The sequence below is a fragment of the Mus caroli genome, unplaced genomic scaffold, assembly GCF_978045245.1.
Source record: "Mus caroli unplaced genomic scaffold, Mus_caroli_1 scaffold_3, whole genome shotgun sequence".
Lineage (NCBI taxonomy): Eukaryota > Metazoa > Chordata > Mammalia > Rodentia > Muridae > Mus > Mus caroli.
Genome location: NW_028227258.1, coordinates 64,473,906 through 64,490,271, shown reverse-complemented (window position 1 = coordinate 64,490,271; position 16,366 = coordinate 64,473,906). Strand labels below are relative to the sequence as shown.

The following is a 16,366-nucleotide window of genomic DNA, read 5'->3' as shown; positions in this document are numbered from 1 at the left end:
CTTTTAAACATTTAATTATTTATTTTGCATCCTGACCACAGATTCTTCTCCCTCTATGTCCAACTTTCAAATTGATTATTTTAAGGAGATTCTCTTTCATTAAATTACTAAGAATTAAGAAGAGGCTGGTTTTATAGTACATTTTTATAGCTTTGTTGAGGTTTAATTGATATACTCAGATTTCCAATACTGGAAGCACTTTGTACTGAACATGCCATCATGATAGGTAGTGCCAACGAACACTGTCTGAAACATCCTAGTTCAGACTCAAGACTACTGTTTATGAATGACAATGGGTTTTTTAAACTGTCCATAAAAGTTTCTATTCTTATAAAGATATAATAACTTACTTATGGAAAATAAGTATTTTAAATATTTTCCTACCATAACTCCCTAAAATGTGTCATCAAATTAATGTATGTTTGGATTGCATTGTTAGAAAGTTTGGCTTTTTAAAAAAATTGCTCTTTTGAGTTTTTGAGTTTCATCAAAAAAAATTGGCATTTTATGGATGGTGTGTGCCACTACACATGACTGCTTTCATCTTTAATGCATGATGAAGTTATATGTATACCAAAGAATTAGAAAAACCTTTATGGTTTATTGTCAGTAAATGCCTGACTTACATGCTTATTTTTTAAAAGATTTATTTATTTTATGTTTATGAATGCTCTATCTGCATCTACACCCGAAAGCCAGAGAAGGAAATCAGATCCCAGTACAGATAGTTATGAGTCACCAGTCACACAATGTGGTTGCTGGGACCTGAACTCAGGACCTCTGAAAGAGCACGGTGCTCTTAACCACCAAGCCATCTCTCCAGCCCTCATATACTTATCTTGATATGCCCATTTACTGGTCTGGAGTCACAAAAATGTCTGGGGCAAAAAGCGATATCAAGTGTAAGAAGAAACAAAACAGTATGGTTGGCAATGAGCTCAGCTGGCTGTGCCAACATCCCAGTGCACAAAGTCTGAGGTTCTATCCCCAGAACAGACAAGTACCAGGGCCTGATTAGGATGCGGGAAGCTGCAGATGAGATTTAGGGCCAAGTACTTAAGCCTAAATTTAGCTTGAGGGGGCCCATCATTTCAAACAGCAAGCAACAACTCCCTTTCCCAATCCCCAGTGTTAGGAGAGGGTGGTTATTTCCCTAGGCACAAAACCAGGAAGTAGTCAAGTATAATTAACAGGCACTAGAAATATTGTTAGCACTTTATGGCTTGCAGCTTAGGTTGGGGCTCATGGAAAGGATTACACTGAAGGCTTAAACTAAATGAGATTATTCCTAGTATTTACTAGAGCTTTTTATTATTTTGCATGTTTGTTGTACAACTTGCCTCTGATGCCAGACTGAGCTTTCGAATGGTTTTAAGCCCTCAGCACCTAGCAATCCCTGATTGCCACTTTAATATTTACCTCCCCCCTTTTCAAATATTTACTGGACAGATGACATTATCCCTGAGGCCCCAAACAACTATAAAATGTAGAGTTTTTATGATAACTAGTATAAGGAACAGTGCCTTAAAGTAGCTATCTTTATAGATATAGAAATGAACTACTCAGCTGGGCAGTGGTGGCGCATGCCTTTAATCCCAGCACAGGCAGAGACAGGTGGATTTCTGAGTTCGAGGCCAGCCTGGTCTACAGAGTGCGTTCCAGGACAGCCAGGGCTACACAGAGAAACCCTGTCTCGAAAAACAAACAAACAAACAAACAAACAAACAAACAAACAAGGAAATGAACTACTCAAATCGTCAGGTTAAGTGGCCAACTTGGTTGAAACAGGGCCCTTTGGAGGGTCCAAAGCTTTGGAGGAGGGAGTAGGCACTTCAAAGAGGGGCAGAAGTGTTTCTTATGTACGTGTATCTCCTTGTGTTCACCAATTGTGGGATCCCTAGTTACTGAAAGCATATTTGGAGGTTGTGAGATTGAGGGTTATCTTTAGGAATTGGGCTGCTTACTTTCCATTTGTAGCCCAGGTTTTCCCCCAGATAGATGGAGAGCTCATCCTATAACCTTTCTAAACAACCAGATTCCCAATGCACATAGTCCCAGTCCAGCCCAGTCCAGACTCTACACTCCCTCCCGCAAAGGATCAAAGAACTACTGAAACTTTGAATGCCCAGAATCTCTTCTCTCCTCAGCGCTCAGAGGAGTTAATAACTCCCGCCCGGCTCCTGGGCTCCGCCCCTCTCCCCTCTCCGAGGTCCTGGCGGGCTTACTCTGGAGGGGGCGGCCCCAGCAGCAACGTTCGGCCGGGCGGAGCTCTGGCCCGGGCGGTGCTGCGGCTGCAGCGTCCAGCTGCCCGACTGAACTCCAGCCGTGCAGCAGACTGCCGGAGCTGCGCGAGCCCTTTCTGCACCGGGGCTCACCCCCGCAACTCTGCGGGTAAGTCCTGCTTTCCGCACCCAACTTTGTCGCCTGTCAAGCCTTGAGTCGTATGGCGCTAGCAGGAGCTACGCTTGTAATTACTGTGTTCGGGGGAGGTGAAGAATTCGGAACAGCCGTCTCCAACAGTTCGCAAGTCCCCAACTTCCCCCAAAAAGGACAGGAGCGCATCACTTTCAGAGTTGGCGGGACTCTGGGATTTCGCTAACTAAACTTGCGGCGGAAATCTCCCGGGGACAGGGGCTCCAACTTCGCCGCCCCTCCCCCATCCCTCGGAGCTCTGGCAGTTCCGGATACTTTCTCTCTCCATCTTTCAAGTATCCTTGGCTGCCTAAAAGCCCATCCCTTCGGGCCCGCCTCCTCGTCGTTACCCTCAGGCCCCTGCGATCCCCGGGCTGCACACTCCCTGCGGGGCCACCGTGTCGCCCGCCGCCGGGAGACTTGCCCCGGCCATCGGGCTGCAGGAGAAGGGGCGAGGCCGGCGGCGGTCCGGAGCCCGGCGGGCGGGGCCGGGAAGGGGAGGTGTAGGGGGCCGGACGGGGCGGAGCAGGCGGCCTTTGCGGCCGGCGCTGGGGCGGAGAGTTTGCGCCGGTCCCTGGGCCTGAGCTCCGGCTCGGGCTGGGGCGCCTGCGATGTCTCAAGATGGCGGAGCTGGGCGAGTTAAAGGTACCGGCCCCCTCCCCCAGCCCCAGCAGGACTCGCTCGGCTGCCCGCCGAGGCGGGGAGGCGACCAGGCTGGGCGCAGCGGGATGGGGTGGGCGCGGGCGACGTGGCAGGGACTGGCTACAGGGATGCGCGGGCAGCGGCCGCGAGAAGGGGCTGCGGCGGCGCCCCGGGGGCGGGGCCGCAGGGCAGATGCAGGGGTGGGGCGGAGGGGGAATTGTCGCCCTGGAGGGCCGAGGCACAGGGGGCGGGGACGCGGGGCCGTAGCGGCTTTTAGTAGTAGGTAGTTGCAGGGTACAGGCGGGCGAGGGAAAGCCGCTCTAGAGGGTGAGTCCATCAGGCCAAGAGGTGTGACAGTGAGGGGGAGCCGTAGGGATGGGACCCGAGGACCAGATGTTGGCAGGCTCCCGGGGACCTGGAGCTTAGGGTGGAGGCTTTGGGGCTGCTGTCGGCATCCGAGCCTTGGGCAGTACCGGTAGGGGGGCTGAGACGTAAGGGGGCGGGGCTGTACAGGAGCGTACCTTAAGAGATGAGGCAGGAGCATCCTGGAGGCTGAGAGTAAGGAACTGTCCTAATGAGGTGCTGTGGTTGGAGAGGTAGAGAAGTGTGAACCACTGGATAGAAAAAAAGTTATTGAGCCAGTGGAGAAATAAAAACAAGTAGGAGGAGCCAAGGATGGAAAGGTAGAGAGAAGGACAAGGTTTTCATCACATTCCTGAAAAGGAGACCAGGAGGAAAAGAACTTGAGAGAGCTAACGGTCCGCCCGTGACTAGGTCTTCTAGACATTCACAGAAGGGAGCCCTAGAAGGAGAGAGATCTTGCCCCACCACAACACAGTCTTCAAAGGAACCACACCAGAAGATATCCTACAGAACCTTAGACCTTCATTCCCCCATCTTCTGGCTTCGCCCCATCCTTATCCCGAGTAAGCTTGAGTTCTAGCCACTGGGCCATCCACATTTAAGAGCTGACTTCTGTGCTTTGGTTCACAGACCCCATTCTCATTCTCCTGGGGTCTCTGTTGAGAAGTTTGCCTTGGTTCCCACCATCGTGGCTATCTATGTATATACCATGTATGAGAGAAAGAAGTAAGATGGTAGTTCTGGGCTGTTTGGTTTCAGACCCCAGGACAGGGGGCTGAGGGGCATATTTTACATCTCAAAGCAGCCCTGACCTCCAGGTTCTCCCAGCATCCCTCAGTCCCTACTTGGCATGCTATGGCCTCAACCCTAAACTTTCCAGCCCAGGGGCTGGGCTGCCCTTCCCCCAAGGCTCTTCCCTATATAATCCAGACATTTTGTGTCCCCCCCCCCCTTCTTTCCTCCATCCTATGGCGATTCTCTTAGGACAGCTTCCTAATAAACTTACCTTTTTTGGTTTTTCGAGACAGGATTTCTCTGTGTAGCCTTGGCTGTCCTGGAACTCACTTTGTAGACCAGGCTGGCCTCGAACCCAGAAATCTGCCTGCCTCTGCCTTCCGAGTGCTGGGATTAAAGGCATGCGCCACCACGCCCGGCAAATTTACCTTTAATCTAATCTGGTTTGAATTGGCTCATTTCACTGGCAGAGAAATAAGCTATCACTGACAGATGGAGTAAGTCTGGCCAATTACTGAGACTGGGGACTTCTCCCCTACACATTTTGGTAGCTACTTTCTAGTAAACAAGACCAAAGGAGTATGGGCATGTAGGTAATGAAAAGGTGTGGATGATGATGATGATGATGGAGTGTTGAACTCTGGCTTAAAGCCCTGACTTAAAAACTTTTCAATTCAGAAGCACGGGGAGAACAGGGATGGATCAGGTAATTGGAGGGGGGTGGGAGTGGCCGTGGGATACAATCCTCTTGCCACCTGGCCTCTCTCTCATGGGCTGTCTGCCCTGAATCCTCTCCTTCCTTGTGTCCTATCTTTTTCCCAGGAGGCTAGAGCTCTGAGAGTCTGAGCCCTGGGAGACAATAATCAGCTTAAGGGAATCTCTGGATTAGGGTTAGGGATGGGGCTAGGTGGTCCTTGTGGGTTCAGCCTGTCAGGTCAGAGGTACTCAGAGGTAGTACACTAGCTTTAGAGCACTTTTCAACACTGGGGACAGAGAGGAGAGGCACTGCCGCCCAGTGGCTCAGCTTCCATGTCACCAGCAGGACAGGCCTTTTTGAAGCGGGATCCTTTCTGTGCTCTTCCCCGCAGCACATGGTGATGAGTTTCCGAGTGTCTGAGCTCCAGGTGCTCCTCGGCTTCGCTGGCAGGAACAAGAGTGGGCGGAAACACGAGCTGCTGGCCAAGGCCCTGCACCTCCTCAAGTCTAGCTGCGCCCCCAGCGTCCAGATGAAGATCAAAGAACTTTACCGCAGGCGCTTTCCCCGGAAAACCCTGGGGCCTTCTGATCTCTCCTTGCTCTCTTTGCCCCCTGGCACCTCTCCTGTAGGCTCCCCCGGCCCCCTTGCTCCCATCCCTTCCACCCTTCTGACCCCTGGCACCTTGCTAGGCCCTAAGCGTGAGGTGGACATGCATCCTCCTCTGCCGCAGCCTGTGCACCCTGATGTCACCATGAAGCCACTGCCCTTCTATGAAGTCTATGGGGAGCTCATCCGACCCACCACCCTTGGTATGGCTGACTATGCTCCCTCAGGCTTTCTGGATTCTGGCTCAGGCTGGAGTTTTTCCTCTTAGGTTTTACCCTTGTAGGATCGGCACTACGGGATGGAAGCCGGAAACTTCTCAGGCACGGGCTTGGGAATTAACTATGCCTTTGTGTTCGCAGCGTCCACCTCCAGCCAGAGGTTCGAGGAAGCCCACTTCACCTTCGCGCTCACTCCCCAGCAGCTGCAGCAGATTCTCACGTCCAGGTACACCTCTCATCCTCTGCCTTGTCCCTGGGAACTGTCCTCTCTGTCCTGTGTTGTCTCGTTCTTTTGCCTGTCTCCTCTCTGTGCCCTGGACAGCTTCTGCTCACCCTCTGAACTGACATCGCTCTTCTTTGTTGCAGGGAGGTTCTGCCAGGAGCCAAGTGTGATTATACCATACAAGTGCAGCTCAGGTGAATTGCGTCTTATTAAGGGTGGGTGCTGGACAGGAAGGGGGCCATCCTCCTCCTCCCCAGCCCCAGTCCACTCTGGCCTGAGACTCTTCTGGATGCTGATGGCTACAAATATCTGACTAATTTTCTTTTTTCCGTTTTTTCTGGAGTTTTCTTTAGTGCTAGATTCACCTCAGAAAACTGCCACTTACCCCACTCATCTGTCCTTTCTCGCCAGGTTCTGTCTCTGTGAGACCAGCTGCCCTCAGGAGGACTATTTCCCCCCTAACCTCTTTGTTAAGGTTAATGGAAAACTCTGCCCCCTGCCGGTAGGTAAAGAGTCTTTCCCTTTGGCAATGGATAAATGTTAAGTAAAAACCTCTTATGAAAAGAACTGCTTAGAACAGTGCCTGGCACGTAGTAGTTGCTCAGTTTATTGAGGAAATCAGTATAATCTAGAGATTATTAAAATAGGACTGACTAGTAGGTCGACCATGCTCCTGTGATAGGCCACCTATCTAAGAGTATATAGATAATACAAACTGTACTTGATATGTTAATAAGAGGGAGGCGGCTCAAAGTTGGGTGCATGGAAAAGAGAGGTGGCTCTGGGATGAATTGAGGATGGGGTGAATAGGAGCAAAACACATTGTATGATACTCTCAAAGAATAAAAAAATATGAGTGAAATAAAATAGGACTGAATAATTTTTGTCAGAACCCAGGAGAGGGACACCAGTTTAATACAAAGGTTTAGAAAAGACCTCTAAGCCGGGCGTGGTGGCGCACGCCTTTAATCCCAGCACTCGGGAGGCAGAGGCAGGAGGATTTTTGAATTCGAGGCCAGCCTGGTCTACAAAGTGAGTTCCAGAACAGCCAGGGCTATATAGAGAAACCCTGTCTCGAAAAACCAAAATAAAATAAAATAAAAGACCTCTAAAAGGTGAGGGCAGATGAAGTGGACCCATGGGACCCAGTGACTGGGTTCCTAGTTCCTTGGTCAATAAACTCCCCCTTTTACCCCTTAAGTGAACCCCTCACACAGCCTGGCCGATGAGGGCCTTGTTGTGTGTAGCAGATTCCTATTCATTTGCTAGTGTGTGAGCTGACCTCCCTCCAGCGAGTAATCTGAGACCAGAGCCCCTCCCAGTGCTTCCTCTCCACTAACCAATCCCTCCTTTCCTCAGGGTTACCTCCCGCCAACCAAGAATGGAGCTGAGCCCAAGAGGCCCAGCCGTCCGATCAACATCACACCCTTGGCTCGACTCTCAGCCACTGTCCCCAACACCATCGTGGTTAATTGGTCATCTGAGTTTGGACGGGTGAGCATATCTGAGGCTGAAAGGCCCGCAGAGAGGCTACAGGGAGCCATCTAGTTTTGAGTTGGGGATTCATCTTGCTCTTCTAGGCCTCTCTGCTAAAGGCTACCATCTCTGGTCTCTGTGAGACAAAGGCTATGGGGAAAGAAGAGGCTTGGGAAGCAGAAGCTAATGTTCCGTCTCCCTTCCCCAAGTAGAATTACTCCTTGTCCGTGTACCTGGTGAGGCAATTGACTGCAGGGACCCTTCTACAAAAACTCAGAGCCAAGGGGATCCGGAATCCAGACCATTCCCGGGCACTGAGTGAGTAACCGCTCTTTCCTCCTTCCGCTTGGGCTCAGGGCTTCCTGCCGCCCTCCAGGCTTTATCAGGAACAGCTCTTTCATATGGTCTCTCTGGTTTTCTCCCCAGTCTCAGCTGAGGAGTGGGAAGAGCTTGCATTGCCAGTCACACAACAGCTTTGTATCTCAAAGGCTCTAATCCCACCCTACTAAGATCTGAGTTCTCTGTACTGAAAAGCCCTGAAGTTCATTCCATCTGATCTTCCCATGATGCTTCCCTCCCATCTAGATCATCCCTAATGTAGCCCATGGTTTACCTTGCATAGTTTAAGCATCTTCAGGGTTGCAGACATCTCTTCTCCACTCCTGTGACATACCATGGGTCCCCCCTCTACCCAGCTGCTGTCAGCTGGGGCTGTCTGCTGCCAGGCTGCTGCTGGCCTTGCTGACCCCTGGCCCTGGCCCTGCTCTTGTTTTAGTCAAGGAGAAACTGACCGCTGACCCCGACAGTGAAGTGGCTACTACAAGTCTCCGGGTGTCACTCATGTGCCCGGTGGGTACGAGGCGGGATAGGAAGTGGGAGGGGGTTGGGTTACATTCTGAAGAGGGTTTCTCTGGGTACTAGAGCAAGGTTTGCTAGCGTGAACTCTCCTCTCCTCAGCTAGGGAAGATGCGCCTGACTGTCCCGTGTCGTGCCCTCACCTGTGCCCACCTGCAGAGTTTCGATGCTGCCCTTTATCTACAGATGAATGAGAAGAAGCCGACATGGACGTGTCCTGTGTGTGACAAGAAGGCTCCCTATGAGTCGCTGATTATTGATGGGTAGGGCTCTTCAGCTTCCCTCTCTCCTAGGACGGTCACTAAGGCCTCCCTCCCCTCTTTATGGCTTACTTCCCATAAATTGCAGCTTTCACCTTCTCTGTCTCCTCTACCATCCACCATGTGTGTGACATTAAGGACTTCAGCACCCTGAATGCATTTTCTCATCAGTCCTCATGATAGTCCCACGACATAGGTGCCGTCACAATCGATGAGGAAAGGAACCTAGGGCAGAAGGTCACATGAGTAGGTGACAGAGCAGTGTGTTGAATTGTTCCACGGCATTGCTGACAACTACCCAAAGTTCCCACAGAGCATGGTGGCTGGGCTCCTCTTCATTTTTCCTATTACAAAAGCATTTATTAGATTTTTTTGTTTTGTTTTTGAGGTCCTGGATGTACTTATATAGCTAGACTTTCAACCTAACCTAATAAGCAAGTGATATCCTTGGTCCTAAGTGGTCTTAGTTCCCTTTCCCTTCCTCTACTAGGGTTCGCAAATTCTCTCTTAGGAAGGTTTAACCCTGGGCCTGAGCTTGCTTGCTTGCTTTCTTTCTTTCTTTTTTTTTTTTTTTTTTTTTTTCCCCGAGACAGGGTTTCTGTGTAGCCCTGACTGTCCTGGAACTCACTCTGTAGACCAGGCTGGCCTCGAACTCAGAAATCTGCCTGCCTCTGCCTCCCGAGTGCTGGGATTAAAGGCGTGCACCACCACCATCACCACCACCACCGCCCGCAGGCCTGAGCTTTCTGAGGCTCTCTTACATCCTTTCCCCCCCACAGTGCTAGGGATCAGACTCAGCGCCTGCAGGCTAAGCAGGTGCTCTGTTACTGAGCTACAGTCCCAGCTGTATTCTAACCCAGCAGCAGCTCAGGGAGGTCCAGGAGGGTGGATAATGCAGATGAGGTGACTAAAGCATAGGAAGTGAGTCTCAGGTGGGTGGCTCTGGCCGTGTCCAGCCTCGTGAATCCACATGTCCTCCTCCGTAGTTTATTCATGGAAATTCTTAATTCCTGTTCGGATTGTGATGAGATCCAGTTCATGGAAGATGGATCCTGGTGTCCGATGAAACCCAAGAAGGAGGCATCAGAGGTTTGCCCCCCGCCAGGGTATGGGCTGGATGGTGAGTGACCCCCTGCTCCCCAATTGAGCTAAATCATGGCTGGCCCTTTCTCTGAGACAGCCTTCTTAACCACCCACAGGTCTCCAGTACAGCCCAGTCCAGGAGGGGATTCAGTCAGAGAGTAAGAAGAGGGTTGAAGTCATTGACTTGACAATCGAAAGCTCATCAGATGAGGAAGATTTGCCCCCCACCAAGAAGCACTGCCCTGTTACCTCAGCTGCCATTCCAGCCCTTCCTGGAAGCAAAGGGTATGAGAAAGGCTGCTCCCATAGCGGAGGGACAGAAGTCAGAACTGCCTTCTGGCCACAGGGCGAGCTTTGGGACAGGGAAGGGCAGGAGGAGCGGGACCTGGAGCAACTGCGCTTGGCTAGCTCTCCTCCGGCTCTTTCTCTCCATTCACAGAGCCCTGACCTCTGGCCACCAGCCATCCTCGGTGCTGCGGAGCCCTGCAATGGGCACACTGGGCAGTGACTTCCTGTCTAGTCTCCCGCTACATGAGTACCCACCTGCCTTCCCACTGGGGGCTGACATCCAAGGTAGAACACTGACCCTAAGGTGGAGGGGAGGGTCGTGCCCTGTTTCTTTGCCGAGCCCCCGGGACAGGGGATTTTTTTTTTCCCCTTGTGGTGAAGGAGTCAGAATGGGGTTGATTTTGATTTTTCTTTTCCTACCAGGTTTAGATTTATTTTCTTTCCTGCAGACTGAGAGTCAGGTAAGTGGCCATGTTTAGGAAGATCCAAGATCTTGGAAGAGTCCATTCTAGACATATGATGCGCTCTTCCCCTGCCCAGTGTCCCTAGGGATTTAAAAATGCTTTCCTGTGAGGGGAGAACATGGCAGCAGAGCTTCCTTTCCCTGCCCCCGTTACTCCATAGTCACACCTGTGATTTCGTAGCCCCACTCTTCCTGCTCACTCACCCCCATATGGACTCAGAACCTTCCCTAGTGGATGTTCCACACATTTCAGACACCCACAAGGCCAAGAACTGGATGTCTGAAGGGGCTGTCTCAAGGCAAGGCACAGGAGAAGGGTCTGGGGGAGTAGAGTGGAGGCAGAGAGGTCCCCAGCTTTTCTTCTCAAGAATGCTGTATGATCCCCGAGGGCTGGTTCTGAGGTGAGTGAGGTGCTGAGTCAAGACAACATGTCAAGCTGTGCCCTTCATCTCTCCAGCACTACGGCCCTTCAGTTATCACTTCGCTAGATGAACAGGACACCCTTGGCCACTTCTTCCAGTACCGGGGAACCCCTTCCCACTTCCTGGGCCCACTGGCCCCCACACTGGGGAGCTCTCACCGCAGCTCCACTCCAGCACCCCCTCCTGGTCGTGTCAGCAGCATTGTGGCTCCTGGGAGCTCCTTGAGGGAAGGGCATGGAGGACCCCTGCCTTCAGGTCCCTCTTTGACTGGCTGTCGGTCAGACGTCATTTCCTTGGACTGAGCTTTTTGGATTACGAAATTCAATCTCCATTGGCCCCAGCACTGAGCAGATCACGTCGTGGGTTCCGAACCCCTGGCTGCTCTGATCCCTCGGGGGTCATTGGCCAAAGGCCAGGCCAGAGCTTCATGGATACCTGCTTTTGGCCTTATCGCTGCCTAACAGGCCAGTACTCACAGGGTTAACATTTAACCTTTTTATGGTGGCACATTCCTCTGGGTATGGTAACCTAGGCAGTGGGAGGCGGATGGGATAGGGACTGGGGGATGAGGGGATCCTTAGCCTTTACCAGATCTTCAGCCTCTTGGGGAAAGGCACTTTCCTGCCTCCTCCCCCAAGACTCTCCGTTCCCTACCCAAACCCAAATATCTGGTCTTTGACATCCATTCCGTTCTCTTTGACCATACAGTCGGGCGACAGGTCAGAGATGGACAGAGAACTCTATTTTGGGTTGCAGATTTCTTTTTTGTACATAAATAAGAAAACTCCAAAGTATCCAAAGATGACTTTCCTTGCCTTTTACTCCCCAGTGTGACTCGAGGAGGAAACAAGGCCTTAGTTGTGATTCCCAGGGGCTGGGGAACAAGGCGTGGCCTGTCTACTGCCTGGGTCTCTCTATTTATATATTTAAGTTCACAATGTTTTTATGCTAAACAGCCAAGGGCCGAAGCTTCTAGTGGCCTGTGTTCAGGCCTGGATTACTCTTGCACCTTTTGTGGGACATGGGGGCTCTGTGTTCTCCTCCCCAATACTCAGGGCCAAGGCCCTGTGATGTGATTTTTACTTTTTATTCCCAGAGTTGTAGCAGAGTTCTCGCCTACAATAAAGGTTGTGAATGTTCTGTGAGCGTCAAGGAGGGGAAGAGATGTTGTACCTCGCTTTCCAGACCCAGGGTTTGTGGGGCAGAGGGTCCATGTTCCATCCTTTCACTTAAAAAAAAAAGAAAAAAAAAAGAGCATTTAAAGTGTTTATTACTGTGTATGTGGGCACGTGCACCATGGTTTTGCATGTGGAAGTCAGAGGGCAGCTTTATGGAGTAGGGCCTCTCCTTCCATCTTGAAGGACATCCCAGGTCTTGGGTTGCCAGGCTTCCTTTGCTGGTCTGTGGTCTTTGTGAACATCACTTTTACCTGGGAGGGAGTGGGGGCATTCACACAAGCTTAGCCAAGAGCAGTTGCTTTCTCTTTGTTTCTTTGATGTCCCTAAAAGCATCATCTGGTACCAAGACTATGCTACCCTTAAGTCACAAGTCGTTCCTTACCTCATCTGCCCAGATGTTGCAGCCAGAGCTGGAGGGCAAACTTGGTTCCAGCGCTGATCCTCTCTTTGTCCTCCTCTGCTGTGGTTGGGGTTGTCTGCGTGAGTGTGGGCATGGGCAGGACCAGAGGTTGGGTTCCTCCATCGTCCCGCAGTTCAGTTGCACTAGATTATAGCAGTTTCTGTCTGGGTTGTGCCTTGTAGCTTACAACGAACTTTAGTATATTGAGCCGTTTAATCCTCCCAACTATTGCAGAAGGCAAGTGAGTGTTGACCTCACTTGACAGGAAGGAAACGCATTCAAAGAGGTTTAAGCGACTCTCTCCTATGGGAGAGTAAGGGCTCAAACCAAGGTCTTCAATGCTAGCTAGTAGTCAGAGCACAAACCCTTAACATTTAGCGTCTTTTGTTGATTTATCAATAGACAGACTCATTCCCTAAGTCTCTTTCACAACACGAAACTCTAAACTACACTCTCCCACGCATGCTTATGTATGTATGTCATACGCTGATAGCTAAGGGAAAAGTTCTTACCAGACAGAGAGTGGTAGGTCCTGGGAGAAAAGTCCAGGTGTCTTTGTCCCATCTTCTGTGGCAGCCACAGCTGCCACTACATCTGGTCCCAGCCACATAAAAGCATTCACCTCATTTGGATTTACTTGGATCCTGGCCTGGGGTCAGACATGTTGATTCTTCACTTAAGGGAAGAGGCCACAGGTGGGGAGGAGGCAGACGAAGGGCAGGGCAGCTTAGTGCTTGATTCCCTCCCCTTCTACTCACAGTCACAGCCAGGCCAGATGTCCCATCTTCCCTACTGCCAAGCCTACCTGGAGCTGCTCCTGGGACTCCTCGGAGATCACGAGTACGTAGAGAATGAGGTGATGGTATTTGGGGAGGCCCCAGCTCAGCCTAGGAGGGTAGGCAGACTGAAGAAGAAAAAGATCAACAAGAGCAGACAAAACCAATATAGCATATTGAGAAACTGACTATCTTTAAGACTTTGTTAAGAGGGCTTTAGGAAGACAAAGTGCTGGTCCAAAGCCAAAGCAGTGGGTGGTAGGTGACAGGTAAGGGGGACATGAGTGAGAGCTATGACTTGGGGACTCCAGTCCATCCACACTTTTCCCCAGTGCCCAAGGCAGGCAAGGATTATTCAATGGGCTTTGGGGGTCGTTCTGTCTCACCTCCCATAACCCCAGAAGGACACAAGAAAACTGGTTCTTGGGCAGCTGTAGTCCACACTCTTCCGAGAGCTCTCGAAACCCACACTCCAGTATCTGGAAGTCAAAGGGAGCTGGTCAGAGTATCCAAAGCTCAACCTACCAAGTCCTTTTCTTTGTCCCTCCCTCCCTCAGCCCACACCCAAGGTGACTCCACTCAGGTTTCTTGGTTGGGTCAGCAGACCAGTACCTCCTCATCAGGTTCCATGTGCCCACCTGCAAGAGGAGTGGGCCCAATATGAACGGTTGTTGTCTTCCACCAGGGACCCCATTCTCCAGTGGGCAGAGGAAGTTTGTTATGGACACAGACGTTGGGTCACCACTGTATGGAACTACCCAATAACATTGTGGAGGGAAAGGGCACCTGTCTCCCATAGACCCTGTTCGTAGGTGCTCACCTGGAGGGACCCACAGATTGGGGGAAATTCGGAGAGTGCATGTCCTTCGGGTCAACAATACAGTCTGGTCACTGGACTGAAGAATGACCGCCACACCCAGATCTACACCTCTATTTGTGAGCGGCTCTGTCTTGTAGACCTCAGGCTGCTGGTCCAGAGCCGCAAAAGGGCAGAAAAGAGGTCTCTGACAAGAGGGGTTTGGCCGGGCTAAGACTTCGGAAGCAGGATGGCACTTCCATAAATTAAGGGTGCCCACGGTTGGAGCTGGCCTGTCACCACTCGGGCCCCCCCCCCTCCCCCCGTCCCCAAACTGCCCTCACGTTCCCTGCTGGTTCCCTGTCCCAACCTGGATTGGAAGCCTCTCCGAAGCGCCGGGGAATGGATTTCTAGAGAGGACAAGCTGTCCTCGCTCCAAGCTGCAATGCGTGTGCCACGGCCCGGGTCCCTGCCCGGCGCCCAGGAGTCCACACACGCTCTGTGTGAAGCTCACTGACTCCAGGCGCCCGGCGAGGCGCAACAGCAACCGTGCGGCAGCCATCGCGCAGCTCTGGCCACCGCTTGCCTGGCGCCCCCTGGTGGCCCAGCGCGCGGAGGCGTGCAGCTTCCGGCCGACCCACGCCAGCCAGAGCTGGGAAATTTAGATAATTTTTGGGGACAACCCCTGGGTGTAATGTTCATAAAGCACAAATAAATCTTCCAGTTTCTCACTTCCTTTAGAGTTATTTCTGACTTCTCTGTTTGGTCAGTAATTCCCAGGCAGAATGATTTCTGGACTGGTGTGTTATTCCCCACCAGCCCAGGGCTGACTGACCTTCACTTAAGCCTCTGTTCACCTTTCAGCAGGGAACACCTCAAATTAATTATGCTCCCACATCATACACCTAACAGGCTTTTTTATTTTTATTTTTAAGATAAAGCAGGGTCTCTTGTAACCCAGGCTAGCCTCAAACGTGTGTAGCCAAAACTGATCTTGGCTGGCCTTTTGACTAGCTGGCTTCCATGTCCCTCTGCATCACATGGCCGGTTTGTGCAGTTCTGAGGATCAAAGCCCCGGGCCTCATGCATCCATGCTTAGTAAGTGATGGTGAGTAGCTTGAAGGCAGACACAACCTTTTACCTTTAAAATATCCAATCACATTTATTGATGTCAATGTGGGGGAAGGGCGGGCATGCACGGGCCATGGCAAGCTGTGGAGGTCAGAGAAGTCGGTTTCCGCTTTCCATAATGTGAGTCCAGGGGAGAACCTCAGGTTGGCACTGTCTGATTGGAATCAAGGCCTACGCCATGAGCTGGAGTTTTTGCCCAGTGTTTCCTGGGATGGCCAAAAACCTGAGACCTGGTAAGCCACGGACCTAGTGGGGAAACCAAATACTACACTCTGCTAAAGGAACATGGCAATAAAATGACTACTAACTAACAACTACTACTATATTCTTAGGTTTGTGTCCTATCCAGCCATCATCAGAGACGGGAACAAATACAGAGACCCACAACTAGGCAATGTGCAGAGAGTGAGAGACCTTGGAACACTCAGTCCTAAATGGGATTTCTGTATCAAACCCCTCCCCAAGGGCTCAGAAAATTCTGTGGAAGAGGAGCTGGAGATCAGAGTCGGAGAGGGTGGAGGACACCAAGCAAACAAGGCTGTCTGACACCGCAGGACCGGCACACATATGAACTCACAGATTATGGACGGCTACATGCATAGGACCTGTGCAGGTCTAAGCCAGATGGCACTGAGGAGTAGACACATACCCCACCCTTAACCTGGAAGCTATCACAATTGATAACTGTGTGCGAGGGTAAAAACTTAGTTTTCAAATGGACTCTCACTGGTTTTCTTGCTGGGTGTGCAGTGCACATTTTAACCCTAGTATATGTGCAGAAGCTGGAAGACCGTTGCAAGTGTGAGGCCAGTCTGGTCTCTATAGTGAGTTCCAGGCTAGCTTAGCCATAGAGCAAGACCATGTCACAGAAACAAAACCAAACCCCAAACCAACAACAAGAGTGTTTTGCTTCCTTCCACAGCAGTCTCTGACATTGTGTACACCGTGTGTGTGCATGTGCTAAATGCTACAACTCGGTGAACAAGACATAAGCAAGTGGGATTGCTGCTTAGGAAGAAATGTGAGAGACTGGGATGCTTCACGGCTTCCCTTGGGCATTTGAACACTTGATTCCCAAATGCTGGCCCTATGTGGGGGTATTAGGAAGTGTGGCCTTGCTGGAGGATGTCACTGGGGTAGGCTTCCGGCTCCTGCCACCATACCTTCATTCCACAACCTTGAACTCTGACTCTCTGTGTGGAAAGTTTTTGGTGCTGCTTGGCAGGAATCTGATAATGGGCAGGACAGGGAGGTAAGTTCAGGCAAGAATCGGATTTTGGCTAGAACAAGAAGTAGGCTTCAGGCAAGAATATAATTTTGGGCTAGGACAGGGAAGTAGGCT

General features: G+C 51.1%; 2 protein-coding genes across 4 annotated transcripts; one reads left to right on the top strand and one right to left on the bottom strand.

The window, feature by feature from the left end:
• Window positions 1-679: 679 nt before the first annotated feature.
• Window positions 680-11,883, top strand: Pias3 (protein inhibitor of activated STAT 3). Of its 2 annotated transcripts, none has more exons than XM_021157749.2 (14): window positions 680-2,391; window positions 5,241-5,658; window positions 5,815-5,899; window positions 6,040-6,090; window positions 6,308-6,398; window positions 7,256-7,390; window positions 7,585-7,690; window positions 8,148-8,221; window positions 8,330-8,490; window positions 9,474-9,607; window positions 9,687-9,855; window positions 10,010-10,143; window positions 10,282-10,319; window positions 10,779-11,883. In XM_021157749.2, exons 2-14 carry the CDS (start codon window positions 5,244-5,246, stop codon window positions 11,043-11,045), a joined length of 1,860 nt encoding a protein of 619 aa, XP_021013408.1. In that variant the 5' UTR covers window positions 680-2,391; window positions 5,241-5,243; the 3' UTR covers window positions 11,046-11,883. The 2 variants fall into 2 exon arrangements, with proteins under 2 accessions (XP_021013408.1, XP_029331286.1); XM_029475426.2 differs by having other exon boundaries at window positions 680-3,057.
• Window positions 11,884-12,001: 118 nt separating this feature from the next.
• On the bottom strand, window positions 12,002-14,967 carry Nudt17 (nudix hydrolase 17). Of its 2 annotated transcripts, none has more exons than XM_021157750.3 (8): window positions 14,264-14,967; window positions 13,918-14,101; window positions 13,710-13,735; window positions 13,484-13,576; window positions 13,127-13,225; window positions 12,834-12,970; window positions 12,304-12,464; window positions 12,002-12,172 (listed from the first exon to the last, which is right to left on the bottom strand). In XM_021157750.3, the coding sequence occupies exons 1-7, from the start codon at window positions 14,453-14,455 to the stop codon at window positions 12,305-12,307; spliced, it is 891 nt and encodes a 296-aa protein (XP_021013409.1). In that variant the 5' UTR covers window positions 14,456-14,967; the 3' UTR covers window positions 12,002-12,172; window position 12,304. The 2 variants fall into 2 exon arrangements, with proteins under 2 accessions (XP_021013409.1, XP_029331289.1); XM_029475429.2 differs by having other exon boundaries at window positions 12,304-12,381.
• Window positions 14,968-16,366: the final 1,399 nt, after the last annotated feature.